This window comes from Falco rusticolus, chromosome 11, assembly GCF_015220075.1.
Source record: "Falco rusticolus isolate bFalRus1 chromosome 11, bFalRus1.pri, whole genome shotgun sequence".
In the NCBI taxonomy this organism is placed as follows: Eukaryota; Metazoa; Chordata; class Aves; order Falconiformes; family Falconidae; genus Falco; species Falco rusticolus.
The window spans coordinates 34,755,758-34,779,784 of NC_051197.1; the positions used below are offsets into that span (position 1 = coordinate 34,755,758).

General features: G+C 37.1%; 1 protein-coding gene across 10 annotated transcripts in view; it reads left to right on the top strand.

The window, feature by feature from the left end:
* The window catches only part of PTPRC (protein tyrosine phosphatase receptor type C), a 70,654-nt gene that overhangs the window by 40,951 nt on the left and 5,676 nt on the right, over window positions 1-24,027 (top strand). For 7 of the 10 annotated variants that reach the window (XM_037404311.1, XM_037404314.1, XM_037404313.1 and 4 more), the window contains 22 exons: window positions 171-257; window positions 1,634-1,666; window positions 2,455-2,664; window positions 3,305-3,406; window positions 4,273-4,419; window positions 5,788-5,913; window positions 7,344-7,502; window positions 10,422-10,621; window positions 12,922-12,982; window positions 13,720-13,828; window positions 15,030-15,061; window positions 16,156-16,271; window positions 16,793-16,883; window positions 16,975-17,051; window positions 17,276-17,312; window positions 17,758-17,855; window positions 18,782-18,907; window positions 20,770-20,927; window positions 21,433-21,568; window positions 22,330-22,479; window positions 22,921-23,011; window positions 23,364-23,497. In XM_037404311.1, coding sequence (XP_037260208.1) covers window positions 171-257; window positions 1,634-1,666; window positions 2,455-2,664; window positions 3,305-3,406; window positions 4,273-4,419; window positions 5,788-5,913; window positions 7,344-7,502; window positions 10,422-10,621; window positions 12,922-12,982; window positions 13,720-13,828; window positions 15,030-15,061; window positions 16,156-16,271; window positions 16,793-16,883; window positions 16,975-17,051; window positions 17,276-17,312; window positions 17,758-17,855; window positions 18,782-18,907; window positions 20,770-20,927; window positions 21,433-21,568; window positions 22,330-22,479; window positions 22,921-23,011; window positions 23,364-23,497 — 2,480 coding nt within the window. The remainder of the gene's footprint in view (window positions 1-170; window positions 258-1,633; window positions 1,667-2,454; window positions 2,665-3,304; window positions 3,407-4,272; window positions 4,420-5,787; window positions 5,914-7,343; window positions 7,503-10,421; window positions 10,622-12,921; window positions 12,983-13,719; window positions 13,829-15,029; window positions 15,062-16,155; window positions 16,272-16,792; window positions 16,884-16,974; window positions 17,052-17,275; window positions 17,313-17,757; window positions 17,856-18,781; window positions 18,908-20,769; window positions 20,928-21,432; window positions 21,569-22,329; window positions 22,480-22,920; window positions 23,012-23,363; window positions 23,498-24,027) is intronic. The other 3 variants (XM_037404317.1, XM_037404319.1, XM_037404321.1) reach the window with 1 other exon arrangement.

The window sequence follows — 24,027 nt, forward strand, 5'->3', positions numbered from 1 at the left end:
TGGTTTATTGGGTATGTTAACATGATTTTTATTTCAGCACTCTTCTCTAAATTACAAAAAACCCAGAAGAAAATAAAATAATGCAATAGTGTAAGACATTTCTGATGACACAGCCATATGAAATAATGAATTTTACTTTTAATGCTGATATGTTGTTTATTTCCTTACAGATGATTACAATTCAACATCTTTGCACAGCACCATCTCACCAGTCAGCATGCCAGCAAACACTGGGATCATCCCCACTCACACAATAGGTGACAAACTTGCACACAGTTATCGCAATTATGATGCTGCAAGCACAGAAAATGTGTTAGAATGAGGGAATTTGTTCTGAATTTCTCTTATCAAACTTAGGCATACAAATTAGGCATACAACTGCATTAAACTTAAGGGGTTTTTTTAGGAATCTTATTAATACTTTATGAGTGATATTAAAGATACCAGATTTGCTACTTGTCAAGCAAGTGAAAAATAGAAATTATTTCCACACAGTGCCATAGTAAGCAGGGGAAGTCTGTCAACTACTGTGTCAGTACTCCTTTTGATATTCACAGAAATTTGCCCAAGCAGCAAAACAGTATGAATACATCCAAGATCTGTGTGCTTCTCTGTTTTCTGGTGGCTCACCTTTTGTTTCACTTTGCATTAACATTTTCTTGGGATCTAATGTTGCAAATGTTTACGCATATTATTATTGCAATTGGGCTGTAAGGAATTACTCGGGTCAGTAAAACTATATGTGTGTGCTTGGGCAAAGTACATCTAGGAGTTGGACTCTTACTGTCTTTGTAACTGCCCTTCAAGCAGCTGTAAGCTGCTGTCAGTTCTTTGACAAGCTGAGTTTAGCTTTTACTTGTGGGTCGTCTGCCCCTAACCGTCTTGGTAACTCTCCCCTGGCCCTTCTCAGTTTACCCTCTCAAGAGCACTACTCAGCCAGATGACTCCCAGTCTGGAAGGATGCAAATCTAGGGCCTGTCTTCTATGAAAGAAAATAAATATCAGTCTCTTTTGGTAATACTTATACTATAGTATATTTTAAGCATTTGTTTTCAGGATGAAGTTCTTTACTCAAGCTTCCATACAGATTTTCTAAAAACCAACTCTTAATTTCTTTTGGGCATTTCACTGTAAAAATAGTTGTAAAATGATTTGTACTGTTGCATAAATCTCTTTCCAAAGGTAAGAGTAACTGTGCAAAAAGTAGGTAAATTTCGTTTCTTTAGTGACATCAGATACTGTTCAGTTAGCCTTTGCACAGCCTACGTATCCTGGGAAATTGCTACAGCTTATCATACTGCTATGAGAATGTGTGATTTTGGAATACTCTTGTGTAACTTTTTATGCAGAAAAGTTATTAACAACCAGTTTGATTTGTAGTCAGTGATGTCATTGGAAAATGATGAAAGACACATGATCCCTAAAATAAATAGTTTAAAAATGAGGTTATGTGTAGTGGATGTTTTCTTCCCTTTTCAAATGTGAGTGGAATACTATTACAATTACTTGTATTGAATTTAATGAATGAAGAGTCTTGGCCAGTATCAGCCACCCTCCTCCAATGCTCTGTGAAAAACAAAAGCCAAACCTGCTGAGCTACACCTTCATTTTGTTTTGTATTCTTTTCTTGTAGAGCCTCCCATAGTGACAACTGAAGAACCTTGTGGTAAGAACCAAACCCTTTCCTATTCCACAGTGCTGACATTTGACCAAATCAGTAAACTCAAATACAGAAAAAAAGGAAAACTGACCAGTTAGCATCTCAGGTTATTTTATAAACTGTCTTCCAGTTCTGGATGAGTAGGAATAAAGTTATAAACATTTGGGGTCTTCTCATCTTCATTTACAGTTCTGTTAAGTTGCCTTGCACTATGCTGTTGATATCATGGCTGCAGAAGAGATCTGCCTTCCTTCCACTAGGCACTCTCTAATTTTTCCCCATCATGCTGATAATCACATGCTGCAAACCGCAATTCATAACTAAAGTAAAACTAAAGTTTATGCATTGGTTTATCTCTCTTCAGAATTAGAGACCTCTCCTTTCTAATTGTCAGGACAAACTATAGCCATTATTTACTAGATGGTTGTGAAATGCTTTGAATAAGAAAATTTGAAATCTCTGTTCAAGCAAATGATTCAATGTGACAAAACAAAGTATTCCATTTTGAAATAACATTTGAAATTAAAGCAAATCTGGTTCTGGAATTCTCATCTTTTTAATTCTTTAACTTTCCTACATAGAGAATTATTTTAAAGGGTGTTTTTTTTCCTAAGGGAATTTTCTGTTTTGACCTAACAACTGTTTAAAGTAAAAAATAAAAATAAAGAATATGGAGCAGTTAATTTTGCTGCATTTTTTGATTCTTAAAACATATATGGCACTAGGGGTGCGATAAAACTTTTAATGGGTTTAAAATTTGGCATAAAATCATTGTTTGCTCTTTTTTATTTTAGATATGAAGTACATTATAACACGTGTAGAAGATGACAAGAACATGGCTAAAGTTACACTGAAAAATCTCAGAAAAAACAGAGAATATGTTATTTTGGGGTATAAGAACTTTCGTGTGGATTCCAGTACTTATACAGTAAAACTTCAGAGATGCATGAGATATACAGTTAGAGTTAAAAATTGTGCAGACGAATATCTTATTGTTCCACCTGGTAGGTATAGAAGGGTAGAAGGGTTTTAGTAGTTCCTTTCCCTCTCCCCTCTCCACTCTCCTTTTCTTTCCCTTTTTTCTCTTTCCCTTTTCTCTTTTCCTTTTCTACATACAGCAATTTATCTTTCCTGGATTACTTAGTCTGTCTATTGTTGTCTTTTTTCAAAGACTCAGAAGATTTTCATACTTTGTGCTTGGTTTGCAAGATATTTTGAAGCTGCATCTTAAAACATCTCAGTATTTTCTTAAAGGAGGGTGTAAAAAAATATAATTTTCTTGTTGTAAAGGAGAAAAGGGAAGTTTAACTAAATTAGCAATATACAGCATGGTTAGCAATAGCAAGACCAGCCAGCACTTGAAAGCTACTATTTATACTGGACATTTTGTTCACTAAAGAGATTGTTGGATTAAAAGTTTCATTTAATATTTTAATACCAGCAGCGTCTTTAGGTTTGTAAAAAAAGCTTTGTAGGCTTTTTCAATTTTTACTTTCCATCCCTTCTTAAATTCTTTGTATGTTATTCTGTGCCAATTGTATCTTCATATTGTAGAACAAGTCCACAAATGTAAAAGAAAAAATTGCTATTTAAAGAATCAATATAGCCAATGTCACAGTCACATATAATATTAAACCTTTTCAGAGAGCAGCAATAATGCTTTCAAAGTTGAGAATGAAACCAGCACATCTGCAAAATTATGTTGGGAAAACTCTGCCTGTGCTAATGTGACTGTTAGCTGCAAAGGTAAGACACCTCTAAGGTATTTAAAAAAGTTTTTTAAAATTTATTTCTTTATTTTAAAAAGCAATGTTGATCTTGTCTTTCAATGAGAGACTGGCAGATTTAAATTAATTGTACAAGTTTGAGGGAAAGGCTGCTCAGAATTTCTGGGATCACCAGGCTGGGGACTATGGTCCCCAGGCACTGCAGGTCTGGGGAAAGTTCAAACCCAGAGAGCTCATGAGCTTACCAGCTTCACAAACTGCAGACTTCTGGAGATTTTGAGGTTCCGCTTGATGGTCTGAAGGGGAGCTGAGAGACTGGGAATCCTGCAGTCTGTGGGTCTGCTGTGAGCTGATCCCTTGCAGACTACTGGGCAGCTGGCTTTGCAGGCTCCTGGATGGCAAGAATCCAGGTTTGCTGCCCTTTGAGCCGGCCAGCCTGAAGATCTGCTTGATGAAAGGCGCCTAGTGTGGTGGGGAAGATATGGATTCTGGATGTCCTTATGTGTCCCAGAAAAAATGTTTGATAAATGCTTGGGGCTGGGGATTGCATGTTTTAGGGAGCTGAAGAGTTAAGAAGCCACACCAGGGTTCTGCCAGACTCCCATGAAATGTTTTGATTTTGGTGGGAAAACTGTTTTCTAAGAAAGTCAAATCATATGAGCTTTACTGATGAAAATTAAAGATCTATGCAAACTAAGTTAGTATAAAAGAACTTAAACCCTAGTGTTTGGATTACATTGAATGCTCTTCTGTTTGGAATACTATCTATGATAGTTTGTTACAAATTGTATTAAATAAATATGGTAGAGAAAATCCTAGTTAAAATGGTACCATGTACTTTTGGAATTGTGAAAAATATTGATAAAGCTCTTTTTTTGTCTACAGGTTTATCAGACATTACAGAACTAAACCAAAATTGTACAGAGCTGGATGGTTTATTACCCAACCATCAGTACAGCTGCACTGGTACCATACAATTTTTTGAAAAGAATGTTTCCAGCCAAACCTTCAACATAACAACAGATTATGGTGGTAAGTGTAATGCTTATTTTTCCTTTATGTTTCACTTCTTTCTGGAAACCGCTACTATGAATCCCACGATCTCCGTTTCCTGGGGTTGAACATACATTTTGAGCAGCATGCTCAGCTACTCTCAGGTTCTTGTCCAGCTCTTCCCGCCTTGTCTCCTGCCCTTGTGGTTGTTCTTTGGCTGCAGGCACAGTCTGCCTTTCCCTCTCCAGCCTCAGTCCCAGTCTTCCAGTCTGATGCCTTCCTCTCCTTCTCTCAGAGATGGTGATTTTTTTTTTTGAGGGTGAGAACATAGCCAAATGTAAGGAACTGTGAATGAAAAAAAAAACCAAAACCAGACCTAAAAGTGCAGGCTTTGTCAAAAACAAACGCTAAGTTCTTGATTTGAAAAATATGTGATAGCATAATTGCAAATAATGTCTCCAGATAAAATGATGTGTTCTTCCAAAGCATCATCCTTGGAAGTAGCTTAGGTTTTTTTTCTGAAGTAAAAAGGAAATCAACCTAGATCAAGTAACCTGCAAATAAAAATGCAGGTCAGACATTTAAAGTTTTTTTTTTAAAATTATAAAGAAATCAAACCAATATATAACATTTGGAAATGTTGGACAATTTTAGTAATATAGGGTATTGATGTATTCACCTTGTCCTGAATTAATTTAATTTTTGAAATTGCTCTAATATGATGCTGTCCTGGTTTCAGGTGGGACGGAGTTAAGTTCTTAGGAGCTAGTGGAGCCTGTGCTGTGGCTTTGATGTGATTTGATGTGAGACTTTTCAGCTCCTCAGGCCTCCTTAGCAAACCGGCCTGGGGGGGCACAAGGAACGGGGGAGGGGACACAGCCAGGCCAGCTGACCAGACCAGACCAGAGGCATTGCATACATTCCATACCATGGGATGTGCCGGTCAGGGGGGTGGCGAGCAGTTGCCTTGTGCGCTGTGTGTTCCTTTCTTCCTTTCCCTCTGGATTTTATTCTTTCCCTCCTGCTTTTTATTATAACTGTTATTGTCATTGTTGTTATTATTGTTCTTTCATTTTTATTATATTTCAATTATTAAATTGTTCTTATCTCAGCCCTCAAGTTTTATATTCCTTTCCAACTCCCCTCCCCCTTCCTCTGGAGTGAGCAAGTGGCTGTGTGGTACTTAATTACCAGCCGGGGTTAAACCATGACAGGTGCTTTTACATATACTCAGTTTATACTTATGTGTAATTTCTTTGAACAAAAGAGACTAAGAAAAATATTACATTGGTATATTGCTTTAGTATCCAGTGAAATTTCATTTAATTAAAGTAGGTAAAAAGAGGAATATTTTGCATTTTCTTTCAAACATTTACTACTCTCCCCATTATTTTTCTTTTACAACAGCTCCAGAAGCACCAGAGAACCTTACAGTAGTTTGTGATGCCAGAAGTGCAACAGTTACATGGAAGAAACCTAGTGACACTTCAAAGGGTCCTATACATGGCTATATTGTGATATGCAATGATGTAGGTAAGTATATACTCCTTCAGTATTGAGTGATCCATTGCATGTTTTAATATTTACAGACCACCAAGTACGGTGCATTGTCAAACCATATTGGAATCTCTTCAAATTGTGCATACAATATTTCTTTTTGGGGTGGGGTGGGGTACAAATGTTCAGATTTCTTTCCTTGGAGGTTGTACCAGTTGAACCATGTGGTTATTCAGTTTAGCATTTCAGGACACAATTCTGTCACCCTTCAGTTCTCATGCTTCTTGTATTAAGTTATGACAAGATCATCGGTTGCCTGATCAGTTTGTAGCATGGTGTGCTCTCGTCTCAAGAAATGCTACTGTAGCTGGTTAATATATTCTCTGAGAAGACAGGGACCTACCTTCTGAGTATGAAAAAGTCAGGGGTCCTAAGTATGGCAGTGAGAATATACATGTTTAGACAGATAATGCCAGGTGGTTGTCTTCTACTAAATGGTGACTCCTTTCAGATGTTTTAGGCCACCTTACATTTAGGTGGGTACGTTTGTGTCCATTATACTGGGACTATGTTTTCCAAGTGTGTGATCTTTTCTTCTAAACAAGGACTTGAAAATGAAGTTTTGAAAATGAATAGCCTAATACATGATTCTAAGACATATATGTCAGCTTTAAGCTACTCCTGGGTTAATTAATCCTTTCTGTTCACATACTGCACGTTCTGTAAACCTGGACTGCCACAGTAACCGAAGGCTGTCATGCTCCTGTGCCCCCCATATGCAAATCATCTCCCATTCTCCATGCCCCACATTTGACCCCTGCTAAGAAGGGTGGCAGCCCCATGCACCAGCTTCTGTGGCTGGTCTGGTTTGGCCAGCGTAGGAGGCTGCGTTTGTGTGCCGGGGTGTGGGGAGGTGATGTCTGGGGCAGCCCAAAGGCAGCACAGAGCAGCCGTTGCTCTCCAGTTCCCCAGACCAAAGCCCCCCCCAGCTGCAGTGTGGGCAATAGCTTCGCTCATGTTGCTTCTGGTGCAGTTCCTTTCTGTCCTGCTTGCCCTTACCAAAAGCGCACATCTCTCTCTCTCATCGTGCCAGAATAGAGTTGCCCAGTGCTCGGTGCCTTTTGACATCTGCCTCCTAACCCTTTCCCAGGCTGAACACAGAAGAAAGTGTCAGCCTCTCTTTTTATGTTAGTTTTCAATTACAGCTATGTAAATGACATCCTGAGAAAGTAAAAACCAAAACAGAACAAACCCTCAACTTTCTATCTTTTTGATTGGGGAATATATTTCTTTCTCTTCCTGAGCCTTCACTTAGCCTTAGTAAGGAAGATAAACCAAGTAAGTATAAGGTAATCAAAACAGATGGTGGCTTCAGGTAGCTCTGATGAAGTGTAAAACTTACTGTGCTCCTAACATCAATGTCATTAATTTCATTAATTAATTTTATTTTTCATTTTTTCTTAAAGAGAAAGAACTTGACAACATGACTAACTTTATTTGCCAAAAATTAGAACCTTATAGCTTAGGTTCTGTATCTGTGACTCCATATACAAACAGCAAATACAGTAATAATGGAAGAATTATGGGAAAACCTGGAAGATGTAGCTTTAGAACAAAATCAGCAGGTAAGTCTCCTGTTTGCTAACTGTTATGCTGATACTAATACAGGGAATATGTACCTTCTATTGTACTTCATTGTATTTCATACATGTTATTACTATTAGCCAAGAAACTGATTAACGTTAAAAGAATTTTATTGACATATCATTAGTGTTTCTTTTTTCATTACTTAATGTTAATCTATTTGTAATTATGCATTTCATGTTAGTATTCTTGTTATATATACTAGATTTTCTTTTAAAAAATCTGCATTAATTTGAAATTCTTGATAAAATTTTAGGAAGCATTATGTCTCAATCTAAAAAAAAAGATTCAAATTAAGCAAAAAGAATGAAAAACTTTCATTTTGTTTTGTTTGTGGCATGAAAGCTACAAGGATGTGCAGAATGTGCTGTCTGTTCTGTCGTTGCCTGTTTGCTCAAAGCAGACCTGCATTATCCAGCCTGCACCGACAGTGATGCCTGTACCACGTTTTGGGCAGTTCGGGTATGCCCATACACAGTCGGCTTCTAAGATTCCACATTAGGTTAAAGCCAAATGTATGCCAACCTGTGTGCTGTCAGAAAGGTCTCTGCACCTTTTTGGGGCTGTACTTTCAAAAGCTTACCCTCCTGGTCCCGGTTCTTTGTTTGCCACGCGTGTTCAATTAATAGAACTAGAAGAAAAGCTGACCCGCTCCCCCCAAAACTACCACACTGCAGATATTTTCCTGATAGAGACAAGGCGTAATGGAGACACATTGCTTTCTGTTGTTGGGGTGGTGGGTTTTTCCCCCTTTTAATCTTTAGGTGTGGAGCCCTGTACTGTTTTAATTACTTCTTTGAGAAAAAAAAATAATATCACAAAACCACCAACACACACACACACACACGCACACACCCCCATGTTTATCTAGTTTCTTCCAATACATTTTAGCTCTGGTTCCACCACCTCCAGGCTCAGCTAATATAGAGGTACAGCTATAGGGAAAATTTATTTATACCTGGTAAGATCCTCAATTAATACTTCCTTTAATTTCACTGAATAAGCAAAATATTTTAATATTTTTTTAGTGAAACATAAAATATTAGTCTTGTGCTGGTGATCTAGTGATAAAGTGGTGATCCCTCTCCCTCCCCCCACCCCAACAGGAATAATTAAATATTTTGTTGCTTTTAGCACTCCTGAAAAGTATGTAGAAATAGGCATATAAGAACATTAAATCTGACTGCTGTTTTTATTAAATGTGTTTCTGTAGAGCTTTGGGAAGTACATGGACTTCTGGCAGACTATTGTTTTAAATTTGAATCCTATTCCTCTGTGGAATATGCAGAATATAGAGAGGTTTTGTAACCAGTTTTATAGACAATCCACAAAAGCATTAGAATCTCCCTATTACTCATTGAGCTGACAAATTTTAGTTTATCATTGAAAGAATGCAGGGATCAAAATTATCACCTAAAGCCCTAGCAGAAAAAAATAAATCTGATAAATGAATTGATTGGTAATGTAAACCATTTCATTGGAGACTTAACTGTAACAGATACTGAAAAAGTCTTTTAGACAGCCCTAATTTGAGCGCAATCATTTCTCTCTATGATAATCTAGTTTGAGCATGTTATATTTTGTAGCCCCCACTTTCTGGGGACCACTTATATTTTAATAACTCAGGTGTAGACTCCAGTCCACAATATAAATTTATAGCTCTGGAAAACAACATTGGTTCCCTAACTTTTTGAGGAAAATAGCAAGTTGCTTGTCTTCATGAATTAATGGTATTTATTAAACCCTCTCCAACTGTTACAAGAGTAGATAACATGATCAAGAACATAATGGAAGAGTTTTATGGCTTCTTGAACAAGAGACTGTATCAGTAGAGCACAACTCCTTAGAAGGAGAGAACACCCTACATTTTATAAGACGTTTTCTCATCTTCAACAAACACATTGCTTCCGGAAATATTCACTCTCTCCTTGTCACAGCTCTCTCAGTAATATGCTGAATAGGAATCTAACGAATCTGTCATGTGGATAAAAATGAGCAGATATGTTATAACCACACAGCCAAGCCAAATATCCTGCCACTCCCCACCCGGGACATTCGATCTGCTCATAAAGCCTCACACATCTTAGCTCTTCATCAGAAGGAAAAAGCAACTGCCTTTTTTTTTTTTGTGTGTGTGTGTGGGATTTTTGTTTGGTTGGGGTTTTTTTTTTTGTTTTTTTTTAATATGCTAGCTTGCAAATGGAAGTGATTTTGAGGAATATTTCCACGGTGGTGTTCTACTGAAATGTGGCTAATGGAGCTGCCTTATGCAGAAGTTTATTTACTTGATGAAAAGTTTTATAAGCTCTCAATGAGAGGTCCCTTGGGCTGTGCCCCCAGTCTGAAACCCATTTTCTACAACGTAAAAAATTAGAGTTGGAAAATACAGATTAGATTTAACAGATTCCTTGTCATTAAAAAGTTAAAAGTTAGGCCAGCTTTAAGGTAATGTGAGACTTTAAGCAAAAGGATGCTATTCCAAATACTAAAATATAATAGTAACTCCTGGTAGAAAATTTCATTTACAGAAGTTTTGAGACATAGACTCACACAGAATACTGTTTGTTCCCATCTTGTCTGTTGTCCCATGTTCCTCAAATGAGAAACTCATGTCAGTCGCAACAGACTTGCCATCATATTATCTTTGCAGCCTGACTGTCAGAAAAGCTCTGAATATCCCAGCCTTTTCAGTTCCCCTTCACAACTTTTCCATTCAGATAAGCCTATGGTTAACTCAAAATTGATTTTATTTATCTGGTTAAATTGGGACTGAAATGTTTAAGGAAGAAAATGAAATTGTTAAGAGTGAAGATAACAAATAGACATGAAGACATACAGCTGTTGAAATGTTTGGTTTGAAATCATGAGAATAGAACCAGTAACGCTTCTTTTGTGAACAGAACCAGAGCAAGTGACTGATGTTAATGCAACATTGACAGCTGATAATGCTGTCCAAATAAAGTGCAAAAGTCAACAAGTGTATGGAGAAAAAAAAATATTTGAATTAACTTGGGAAAATGATGGAACAAAAGACAGAAGCGACAATCGTTGTGATTTTAAAAAAGAAAATCTCATGTATTTGACAAACTATACATTTACGGTAAGTAGGCTTATTAAATTCAATACATAAAATATTGCTGTATTTTCATTGTTTAATCATATTATATTTGATTTTAGGAAAAAAGGCAAATATGGTGGCAGAGGAGTTAATCTATGGATCTGTAGGCCACAGATGTAAAGAAGTAGCTGTTACTTCGGAAATAAAATGCTATGTGTCCAGCCTATTGATCAATCCCTTATGTGCTATTCCACGTAGGTTCTGACAACATGAGAAATACAAGCTCAATGGATTGTGTGTACATTGGACAGAGAGAAATTTGGGTTTTCTCTAAGTTTTAAAACAGTTTCTGAAGTATAACCAATATTTTAGTGTTTCCAACAATTTCATTAAATGAATATGTGACTGTCATTTCAATCAGAGAATAAATACGGGATTTAAATCTTGAGATAATTGCTCAGAAATAAATTGTTCAGAATTTTTTGCTGTGAAGATTTTTGATGCTTCAGGGACTAGTTAGTGTAGAGCAGTTCAGATCCTTTCTCATGTCCTTACATCAGCCTGTTACAAGCCTGTCCTTGTTTCCTTGCAAAATATATCATCCTTTCTTTACAAGCTTCCCTCTCCTGAAGGCCTCCTGCTATTTTCTCTTCTTTCAGGCATTTCACCCTTTTGGCATTTGTTGCTTGTAAAGCCAATGGTTTTGCCTGATCCCCTTAATGTGGCCAGTAGGAATGTTTTTTATATTCTGATAGCTCCTCTCAGTAAAGTTTAGGTAAGTAAGTAACCAGTAGGAATGATGGAGTTTTCTTACTTTTAGGAACCATTTTCATTCCTTTCCCACAATCTTTTCCTCTCTTGTATGTGTCTCCTGAGGAAATGCAGTACAACTTGCGTTGTACTAGGTGTTGGCCCAAGACCACAAATTCTACTCAGAAAGGTTTGTATTTGGAAAATAAAAGTGAGGTCCTGTAGGAGCCGAAAATGCTTGCCACACGGAAGAAACTGGCATCTGCTTGGCTTTAAGCCCTTGCTTCTGCTTCAAACTTATTTTGCCCAGTTCTTACTGGAAAAACAGAGAAAGCCTTATGGACTTAACTAGTAATGAAAGAATTCTGGGTCAAGTTATGGAAGGCTGCAGAGAAAAACAGATCACCTGTGAGAGCTGGCGGATGTCACAACTCCTTTCCGTGTGCACACTGAATTGTTCAGAGAGTACCCAGGCACCTACCCAATATACTTTGTTGGTTTAGTGAGGTTTTGACCCCAACTGCTGCACTAGGTTCCTGGCTTTTGCTATTTGAGAAGCTTCTTCCTTGTTTTCTCTGCCACCTCTGCTGCTCCTCTGGGTGGTACCACCTGCCGTTGCTTTCTTTCCAGCTGCAGAATTCAGAAACCACCAACCCCCTGAACACATCGTCCTTTTAGAGCAGAGGGAGGGAGCTGGGGCACAGTCCTTTGAGCCTTCAGGAGAGGTGTCCCTTAGGGGGAAGGCAGGCTCAGGAAGAACTTGGTCTGCAGTCAGCAATGGTGCTGGAAGTCCTTCTCCTCCCCTTTTGGAGGATTTGCAGCTGGAGAATATTACTATTAAAATAGCTATTTTTCAGTCGTGTTAATATTATCCACTGTTTAGCATTAAGTCTTTAGTTTAATGATAAGATTGATTTTGCTTCATCAGAAAAGTGAAATATTTGACGTACAAACTTCAAGCTGACTATTGGATCTGACAGGAATTTCGATTAAGGATTGGATAAATGTAAAATGTACTTTGAAGTATAAACACATCTAAACAAAGTCAGTATTTTAATACCAGTTAAAGTATCCAAAATTTAACGTTGCAAGAAAGCATCTTTTAAAAATATTTATTTTGGCTTCTATAATTTAAACTTCTATGAATTACTTCCCATATAGGAACTTGTATTAAAAATATCCAATTCAGTTGGCTATTTGTATATTTACTGTTGAAGGAAATAAAATAATGATGGTTTATTATGTATTGCATGGTTATTTTTCAGAGTTGAGAGATTTTATTTTGATAAGAGATAAATTTGATTTTTTCTTGAGATAGGTCTGATTTTGTAAAATGTCTTCTATTTCACTAACTTTTTTTTCCAGTCATCTGCATATTTTTGCATCTAGATCTTGCTGTAACTTCAGCAGAAACCTGAGCTGCACTATAAATGGCTATAAAAAGATAGACAGCAGATCCTGCCGTCAGTGAGGTTGATCTGTTGAAAATAGATGGATGTATTTAGAATATCCATTGTGTTTTGCTTTATAAAAAATTTTATGCAGAAAATTTTACTTGTTATATCTTCTCTATTCTCACCCACTGCATGCAGATCTTGGTGTTTAATGGAGAACATAGAGGGCAGCCAGTAAAGAAGAGTATAAAAACCAGATGTAAGTAAAGATATACAGCATTTTTACTTATTGACTTCAGCATAGCATAGAGTAATAGTGTAAACTGTGACTTCCACTACAATTGCTCCTAACTAAAAATCCAAACTGCCTTTTATAGTAAATAGTTGATCTGCATTTGAAAAAAACAATATCCTCATGCAGCATTAATGTAACAGATCGTGTTGACAAGTCATTGACTGTAATTCAGAATTATTACACAGCTGTGGTTTCTTCAGGAAACATTTGAATGCAACTAGAAATTCATGTCTCTAAATTAAAGTGTTCACTTCAGGAGTGTTTCCCTGTGTTCAGAGCCTGCATTTCAGGAACTGAACATCTGTGACTTGTCCGGGGTTCCAGCTCCCAGATGAGGAGCAGCTGAGAGCTCCGCTCAGGTGTACCGCTCACACAGAGCGGGAGGCAGGTGCGGTAATGCCGAACCAATGAGTGAGTTGTAGCATTGTGACAATGGACGTAGAGAGTTTAAGTGACAGTTTTACTAATGAAGAAATGAAGTTCCTTCCTTTTCTGTGAGCTTAAAAGTTTTTGGCACTTTGGAATAACAAACTTACACTAAAATCTGAAAACTATTTAATTATTTTTTTCACAAAAAAGTCAGTGTGTCTTGATTCTAGGAAATATACAGATCTTTTTAAAAAAGGAAAAAAATGTAATTTTGAAATTCCATTAATTATGCTTTCAAGAAATAATAAATGTATTCTTTTTTCTGTTGCTAGATAATTCTAGAGCCCTGATTATATTCTTAGCATTCTTGATTGTTCTGACATCAATTGCTTTACTACTGGTTCTGTACAAAATCTATGAACTTCACAAGAAAAAGCTTAGGTAAGCTTCATGTTTCATGTAAAGCAGGTGGGTGGGGAGAGGAGGCTTTCTGTTTTTCCACAAGATTTCCCAATGGGTAAAGCAAAAATTTTACAAGTTTACAAGTTACAAAAGACATCCTTTTACCTTTTAATCCTTTCAAAAGGAACTCAAGTTTTAGTGGTTTGTCTGCCAATGCAAATGCAATGAAAGATTTCAAATCTCTCTGCTATACTCATTCTTAGGGCACAGAAGAGCCCATCTGCTGGAACAAAATGTCTCGTCACTAGTTTTGTGAAAAAACGTTCACAAATGTCAGAAACCTTTTCCTCCATTATTTAAATTTAAAGTAGTGAAAATAATACACACTTTCTTGGAACACTTCCAAATGTCTATTCACCCAAACCAATATCTCAGGGAGGCATTGTTTATTATAGTCATCTCTAGGTGCCTTGGCAGGTCTGCAGGACAGTGGATGCTGGCAGAAGAGTGGGCACTGCCTTCCCTGATGGCTGCCAGAGCACTGGAAGACCAGGATAATTGCTGCTATTGCTGTGAAGGAGGTGGTGCAACGTGTGAGGGGACATTTGCTGCTGGTAGAGACAGAGCAGTTAGGGCAGTTTCTTCAGAAACACGTCAGCCCTCCGGCAACAGCACAACTTGGGGACTTGTGTCTTCCAGCCCTGTTCCCTGCCCTGTTCTGTCCCTTAGCGGGACAGGGAGCTGCTCTTGCTCAGATGGAAACTTCTATGCTTAAGGAAGCAAAGCTAATTTTTGCTTGTACAGCTCCAGAGAGTCTGGCTTGTTCTTGGCTACTTAGCAATTAAACTCAATTTCATTGTATTTTATGTATATGTTAGCTTTTTGTCACTTATTTAGCAAGAGAAACAAAGATGGTGTGAGCAGGCACTCCAGTGAAGAAACTAAAGGTATTTGCTGCAGGTAATATGGACAAAGTTGTGCAAGCAGTAAAGCTGTTTGATGTGGTTCTCTTGTTTCTCCCCCTCAATAACACTCAGAGTAGGAGGACAAGGCTTCCAACCACCTCTGCGTTGGGCCTCTAAGTCCCAGTTGTAGCCCTCTTGTACTAATTTCACAGAGAGCTTGTAATGCAGCTGCTGATTATAAATGGTCTTGGTGTTCACATACCAAACTGCTTAACTCATTATCATCTATATGTCTTACTAGGCAAGGCTTTTACAGATGTTTTTGTTTCCTACAGCAATTCTTCTGAAGGCGTGAACCTTGTTGCAAGTAAGTATCTTTATATATTTAGCAAGTGGAAATAAAATGTCACATGTCTAGCTGCCATCTTTGGATTATTTACGTTCTAGGTCGTATAAATAAATTATAGATATCAACAGGATAACACCTCATTTGGAGGAAAAAATACTTCAGAAAATACATAGCAGAAGTATTTATACTTAAATGAGTTGAAAGTTTATCAGTACTTCAAAAACTCTTGTTTATTATTTAATTACAACCCAAATTTTATTATCCTAGATAATAGTTGTGGTATGTTTAGCCCTAAGAGTAAGTCCAGAATCAAATACAGCTTCAACCAGAATTTGCCTTTCCTGTGCACCTTTTTCAAAGCAAGAATTTAAACATAAGCCAGTCAGTTTTTACTGCAAAATTTCAAAGCCTATGAAGAAAGGCAGAATCAGTCGATACCAGGAAACTTCAAGAATGAAATAATTTATGTCATTTGAGCCCACAGAAATTAACAACATTAAATGAGAAGTTGTGTTAATATTCAAATCCATTTGCTTTGACACATGATTGTTAAAAAAAATATCTTTTCAGTGTAAATTAAAAATGAATAAATGTCCAGTTAGAGATGTTAGATCTTGTTCAGTCATTACTTTATCATTAAAGATAATACAGATTATTGCAACTCAGAGAATAATTTGGAGAAATTTGTAAAAGTAGGCACCACATGTTGTTACATTTGTAGGTTGATTGCACAGTAATCTGTTTTACCGCTGACGATAGATGACCAGAACTGAAGCAGAGGGCAAGGCCATGAACTGTTGTGGATGTTGGGGCTGTTGTGGTGATCTGGACGTGACAGTCCCCACCTTGTACAGAAATGCTGTTGATGCAATGTCCTTGTGGGTAGCCTCCTCCTCATCCAGTGGGGTGGCAGAGGTGAACAGGTTCTGCTCTGCCCAGGGCCCGTTTGCTCAACCTGCCTTAGGCAACACCATTGTTTTGAAAACTAAACATGCTTTGCTAAAGAGGTTGTCCTTTTGTTAATTTATCTGACAGTTTGAGAATCACATTTATTGAAATGCAATCTACATTTTCAAAGACAGTAGCAATAAATGTTCAACGTATTTACACAGTTAAAGATGATGACAGGCAACTTCTGAACATCGAGCCAATACCTTCGGAGCAACTGCTGGACATGTACAAGAGGAAGATTGCTGATGAAGGAAGACTTTTCTTGGATGAATTTCAGGTTTGGTTTTGGCTTAAAATATACCACAGATTTGTAGCCAGGTGGTTGGAATAATTCTGTTCAAGAGTTGTGTGAAGTGTATGCACTGGTTATAAGTATATAAAATAATAAGAATCTAAGAAACTGAGTTAATTCCCATCTAAGAGCGAATAGGTTTCAGTTAATTTTGCTACCAACCTTTCCTCATTATAAGATCATGGCACTTTTTTTCCTGAAGGTGGTTTTCAGCAGAAGTGTAAAATACAGTTTAAATACTTCTCATTCTAAAGTACATCTTAATACTTTCTCTTACTGCATAGCCATGAGGATATAAAAATATATAATTGTGGATATATATACATTATTTATATTAAGGGAAAATAAATTGTTGATTTTAGATAAATATGTGAAGTACTGGCATATGAAACAGAATTTTACCTTCCAGACTCGGGAGTACCAAATTTCTTCCATACACATTTGACTATAAGTAGAAGCTATTTTAGCAATATGCTTACCCAGTAAAGAAACATTGTATTTTACAGAGTATTCCTAGAGTTTTCACTAAATTTTCAATAAAGGAGGCCAAAAAAAGCCATAATCAGAACAAGAACCGCTACATTGATATCCTTCCATGTGAGTATTTGTTACAACTTTTGCATGTTTTGTAAGTATTTTTTTTCTCAGTGCCTTGAGATAATTATTTTGTTTTAAATGACTTAAACAGATGATCATAACCGTGTTGAGCTCTCGGAGATCCCAGGAGACCCAGGATCAGACTATATCAATGCAAGTTATATTGATGTGAGTGACTTATTCTTAAAAAAAGTCTTAGGTGCTATGAAGAAATTCTGTAGTCTGTACATTTCATGAACTCATTTGAGGATTTCCATTTGAGTTTTTTCCATCTTTATAATGTATTTGGCATTATTGGACTGTTGGATATCGAATCTATTTTGAAAGTGGCAAATCTTTTGAATTGATCATGCTTCCTTTCTGTGCATTGATAATGTTATACTTTCTTACAGGGCTTCAAAGAACCAAGAAAATACATTGCTGCACAAGGTATTTTTTAACATTAAAAGAATATGCTTTCTTTATTAATCCATTTTTTGTTAAAAAATAGTAAAAAAGTATTAGTAAATTTAAAGAAAAATTGAAAATCTGAAATTCTGATATCTAATAGGAAGAAGTTGCCAATGAATTTTTGCTTAAGACATTTTGTTAAGATAAATAAATTGTACTTCAAAGACAGATTTCTCATGATGTATAGTTTTACACCAAAAGTTTTCAGATTTCACAGCTATGCACTGAAGTTATATATGAGACTTTTAAAATGTTGTAGCATAATGGCAGCAGTCATAATGAAATCAAGTCTGTGGCTATTCTTTGCATGATCTCTGGTTAGGTTTTCAGACTGTGTGGCTAAGCGAGTCAAGAAGGCAAGGTTTTTTGTTTTTTTTTTTCATGTAGTTTTTCTGAAAAACTCTCTTAAAACATTTCCTGCTAGGCCCCAAGGATGAAACCATGGATGATTTCTGGAGGATGATCTGGGAACAGAAGGCAACAATTATTGTCATGGTGACTCGCTGTGAGGAAGGAAAGAGGGTGAGAAATATCCATCTTTCCATCCTTCTTTTATCTGAAAACAGAATGAGTTGCTGTGCTCTGGTGAACTACATTTTCTTCTTAGTACTTTGTATTCATTCTTTGCTGTTCTCTTGTGGCAAAACCTATGTAGGAAAGCATATCAAAGCAGTGTTGCCCTATGGAATTACCAGTCTCATCAGAAAATGTCACTTTAGTCACAGCTATAAGTAGCAGACAGACAGCTTCCAAACTATAGCTAATAAATCCAGAAAAGGGCTCAAGGTAGAATTCTAGCTCCTCACAGACCTGTCATAAAAGATATCATTTGTATTTTTCTCCTATGTATTATCTTTTGATATCCTGGCAATGCCCTCAGTAAATCCTAGACAGAATATTTTTTTTATCTGTTGTCTTTGCCCTACCTTCAACTGCATGCTTCTAGATGCTTCTGGCTTGCTTTTATTCCTTATTCCAGATACAGCAGAAAGAAGAGGAACTGCTGTTTTAACTGCTTTTAAAGGTGAAAATGTTGGTAGCATGCAGATTTACAGCATCCCCAAGTTGATGCTATAGGCAGGCAGGGCCAACATCCCTCACCGAAGACTGAAAAGCCATAGAAGTAGCCACAAACTTTTCTACAGCCTTCAGGCAACAGCAGCAGTAGCTGTTCACTTTTTCAGCTTGTGTACAGGATTTTTTCCCCACTTTATATTCAAAGCTAAATTCCATGGGCATAAATTTCAGGTCAGAGACCTGAACTGTTGGATATTTGGAATTACTTGGCACTGGCATCCTAAGCAGTGACAGCCTTTTCAGGGGAGTACAAGACCTGTCAGAAGTTGGTAAAACTATACTGAGTTGCCATCTATTTTAAATCAGACTTGTAGCTCTCAGATCTCTGCCACTTTACGTCATGCTACTCACCTAACTTCATATCTTCACAGAACAAATGTGCCCAGTACTGGCCATCAATGGAGAATGGATCTGCAATGTATGGGGACATCATCGTGAAGATCAATGAAAGTAAAACGTGTCCAGACTATGTCATTCAAAAACTACACATCACAAACGTAAGTTGATTCAAAAGTGTAAGGCTGACTGGAACTGGGCTATTCAAGTCTGTAAGCGTCGTTGAGAGATCCTTTTAAAAGAAGAGTCAGTTATCAATGGGAGAAGCACTGCTGTTTTTCCCTGTGCAGTATTACAGCTTAGGAGAAAACTTCTTAGCTGTAGGTGTCATTCCTTACAAGAAATGTGAGTTAGAAATATATTTCCCAACTTAGAATGTATTTTTCTTTGTACTCTGGAATATACATTTAGGAGGAAACTGTTAATATGCTGTTAAGTACGGAGAACTTCACACATGGTGATTTCCTTAGATGTTCAGCTTGTTCTTTAACACAGAAATGTTACTGGTTTGTGTGTATCTCAGCATAACCTTCTGCAAGTAAAGTCAATGTGAATCATAGAGTGACATTACCTACCCTCATGGTAATTGTACGGTGGGACAATTACAAATTCGGGCAATCTCAAGTGCATTTATAAACATAAGTGTTTTTTTTAAATTATCATTTGGCTACATGTAGAATCATTAAGGCTGGTTAATTGCTGTCTTTTATACATCTGAAATCTCATTAGTTGCTCTGTGTGTAATTGAGAACAAAACTGGCCATTTAAGGCCAAATGTTCCTCACAGGCCTTTTGAGAAAGTATTTCAGTGAGGGTAAATGGGGCGTAAGTCGTAGCTAAAAGCATTGAGACTCGAAGAGTAAATCTGCTGAGGGATCTTCAGCAAAATGGTTGTGACAGACTCCACCCATCTTGATCCATGACTACGGCTGGAAATTCCCATTCTGCTGTCTCATGTGGCATTAAAATTTTCTCAGGAAGTAGTCTGATTAAAAGGAAGTTGTAACTTCACACGAAGACAGTAAGAACATCGGGATGTTAAGAATTAACTATTAACAAAGACACTGCTCTGTGACTACAAGAATCTGACCTTAGAACTAAGAGACTGCTGCAGGTTGAGAGCTGATATTTTGAGAGCTGTCTGCTCTCTGGCTGACATCACATTAATATAGACAAAACTGATATTGGTTGTGGAATTTGAGAGTGGTCCCTGGTGAGAAAGTGGATTCTGCAGTTCTGGTGGAATAGTGATGTATAATTACTGAAACAATCGCAAATAACTGTGTGAATAACTGTGCCACAACTGGATAGTTCAACTTTGAATACGAACTTGGTCGTTACTGGGCAGTGGCCTGTATAGCCATGCTAAATCTTGGCCAGTGACAGAATGCCAGTGAGATGTCTTTCTCATTTTGTTTTTATAATCATGGTTACCAAAGTGTATGTCCTCTCTTTTAATCTAGCAGCAATATATGAAAGCAGGACTCAAGACCTGACGTGATTTAATCAAGTGACTTAAGAGAGTCAGTCTCATGAAAAATCAAAGGGTTTATTGTACCTACTTCTAAATGGTAGAACTCTGAGTTGCAGTTTATTTTTTTCTTCTTTTTAAATCTGTTGTAATCAGCAGGCTCCTCCTAGGAGATGCAAGAGAATTACCAGTCTGTACCCCTTGAAGTAAGCAGAACTATACACGGGCCAAGAGTGGGGAGACTATTGTACTCTGGATCATAGGCTAACCTGAGAAAAACTTATTTTTAGCAACAATGAACCTCCTGCTTGTCCTCTGTTGGAGTCTTGTGTATTCCTGATTCATGGATATTTTTAAATTAAAATTGAATATGAAAAATCTTGTAACCTGAGACCATTTGGATTACAACATTACAGCACACTGAATGAAAGAGAAATTTCTGTTTCAACATTTGATGACTGTTGCCCTTATTTTTCTTCTGCTTTGTATATCTGCACTTGATTTTGGCTTTGTGTATATATATTAAAAACCCCCACATTTCACTTTGTCTAGGGAAAGGAAAGGACAGCTGGAAGAGATGTCACTCATATTCAGTTTACAAGCTGGCCAGACCATGGAGTCCCTGAGGATCCACATCTCCTTCTTAAACTCCGACGCAGAGTTAATGCTCTCAGCAACTTTTTTAGTGGCCCAATAGTGGTTCATTGCAGGTAAATACATATGATTTTGTTAATGTTAATGTTAACATTAAAATTTTGTTAACGTTATATGAACATGAAATAAAGCTATTCAGAAAAGGGAGCTGGCAAAGGTATTTGACTAATCCTAAATTTTATGACTTGATTACTTGAAAGTAAGGCAGACAAAGATGCATTAAAAAGGCCAGTTTTCTGAAGGATCTGATAATTGGGTTGATAAAATTTGAGGATACACAAACTTTTGGACTTTCAGAAAGCAGCCAGATAAATGTTGGGCTACTCTGGCTATAATCACCACTTTTGGCCATATTTGCCTTACTTTCAATGAAAGGTATTTAAAATGCAAATTAATCTTTTTTTTTTTTTTTTTTTTTTTGTGTTGCCAATTAATTTACAGCAAGAACTGTTTTCAGTTGCTTCGTGTCCTGTTACACATTTTCTCTTATGCTTTCTCACTGACTGTTCCCGTCAGTGATACCATTCCCACTCGATAACCAAATCCCTTTGTGCTTTGCAGTGCTGGCGTGGGGCGCACTGGGACATATATAGGAATTGATGCCATGCTGGAGGGGCTGGATGCAGAAGGCAGAGTAGATGTTTATGGCTATGTTGTGAAGCTGCGTCGGCAGCGGTGCCTCATGGTTCAAGTGGAGGTATGTCACTAAAACTCCTGTCACTCAGTATTCTCCTTTGCTAGGGCTTCATCAGTATTGCTCAGAACTGCGCTGTTCTGTTTTGGGTTTTGCTGCAATTCAGTTGAAGTTGTTAATACAAAATGTAGCTCTGGAAAATATTAAGAGAGAGAAAAACTTCCAACACAGTTTTCCAGGTTTAGAAACCTCAACTTTTAAGTTTAGGCTTTAAAAAAGAAGCCAAGAAGAACATTTTACGTTGATAATCCAGCTTTTGGCATACAAATCACAAATGCAAAATTGACCTTGCATAGTCAAACTTGATTTTCAGATTCTAAAAACTGTCTGTCTAGGTAGACAGTTTAGGTACTGTCTTCAGTAGAGTTGAGAGTACAATAAAAGTTATGGACTGATGCATTGCCTGTTTTTGACTTATTTAAGTGTTTTGCAGACCTTTCAAATCTCAGTTGCATATTTCTTGAATGACATTACATTTATATGCCAAACACCGTTCATCCTACACACTAAATGTCCTCCAAAATGTCTAACTTGGAAGCCACTCTGATTTTTAATACTTGTATTTAATGCCTATTTAATATTTATTTAATATTTATGTATTTAATATAACATATGTATTTAGTGCTTCGTATTATTAACACTAATAACATCATGGGAGTAATAGTTTCTTACAATGGTTTAAAAGAGTGATATAATTCTTATGTTGGTTTTGTTTTTACTTATTAATAACTTCATTTTTAAACCCATCAAATGGGAAACACCAGTCTCAGTACATCCTTATCCATCAAGCGCTAGTGGAATACAATCAGTATGGAGAAACAGAGGTCAGTCTCTCAGAGCTGCACTCCTACCTCAACAATCTGAAAAGAAAAGATCCTCCGAGTGAACCTTCTCTGTTGGAGGCAGAGTTTCAGGTAAATAAGCATTGCATTCTAGTGCCCTTACCTTGCACTTACATCAGAACATGCCTTGCACGGTAGTCATGAGATAGAGATACCCGACATAATAGATAATTTCTGTGCTATCTTATTTCTCTGCCACAGAAACAGTTTCTTTATGTTTATGAAAAAAGGTATAAATTAATGAAATTTTATTCCTGCTTTTGATATTAATATTTGTAACAAAGATGAGGAGCATAGAATGATTACTTGTGTCTGTGTGCTTGATGTCCCGTGCTGTTGTACGTGGTATAGCAGGCATTTTTAAATTATAGCCCAGATGTGGCCAAAGTTTAAATAATTAAAGTTAAGAAGTAAGGCGCTGGGAGAAGAAGACTGGGTGTGGGTGTCCAGAAGGGACAATGATCCCAGGAACCATTTTAATCAAGCATAATACCAAACATCCTCTTTCTTTAGAGATTACCTTCCTATAAAGGGTGGCGGACACAGAACACTGGGAATCGTGAAGAAAATAAAAGCAAAAATAGGAATGCCAATGTAATTCCATGTAAGTATTTTCCATGAACCTTCCCATATTTTATCTGTTATCTTCTGTAAGAAAACCTACTAAATTTTGAAAAAATGAGGACAGTAAATTACATTACTGAGATATATTTGATTAACTTTCTCAATACTGTAAAACTAGAAACTTCTGATAGTGTTTTAAAAAAAAGAGATGAGTTTTTAAAAGTGTGAATTATTGGGAGAGTTTATTTCAAATAAAGTGGCCTTTGTTCTGCAGTCTGTTGTGAAAGGACTGCCCTTTTTCTATCCATTTCCCACCCTGCACATGCAGAAGCCCCCTCAATGCTGTACCTGAGTGGCAGCATGGCCTGACGGTGACACTTTGTCTCGTGCAGATGACTTTAACCGGGTGCCCATCAGGCACGAAGATGAATGCAGTAAGGAGGGTGAACATGATTCGGATGATTCCTCAGATGAGGACAGTGACTGTGAGGAATCAACCAGATACATCAATGCTTCTTTCATAACTGTATGTATTGAGAGGATCCACTGCAAGTATTTCACAAGCTCGCAGCTAAAACAATATTCTAGCTTGAGCTCTTACTCGCTTACTGGCTTCACAAATAGAACAGGATTCACCTGAATAAGGGAGAAAGTTCTGACAGTCGATTGGCAAATCTATCTGTAGTTTTAATCATGAAAATCTACAGTTTGCTGCAGTAATGAGATCATCTTTTTCTCTTACATGGCCTTAAACCGTGTGGTCTCAAATAGTGAGACTAAACACAGGAACATATTTTTGTGTGTGTTGTTTCAAACCACTAGCATTCAGACTGGCCTCATGTATTTCTCTTAGTGGGCATCTGCCTACAAGTTGATCCACATTAAAATTTTCCCTGTTAGTGAAATGCAAGTCTAGTTATTCACATATACAAAACCCTACTAGTGAAAAGTGGGGCCATCAGGTTTTTTGGTATCATATACACCTCCAAAAGGTGGATAGCAGTTATTTGTCACTAATGAAGTAACTTTTTTGGAATGACAAGCTAAATTTGATTT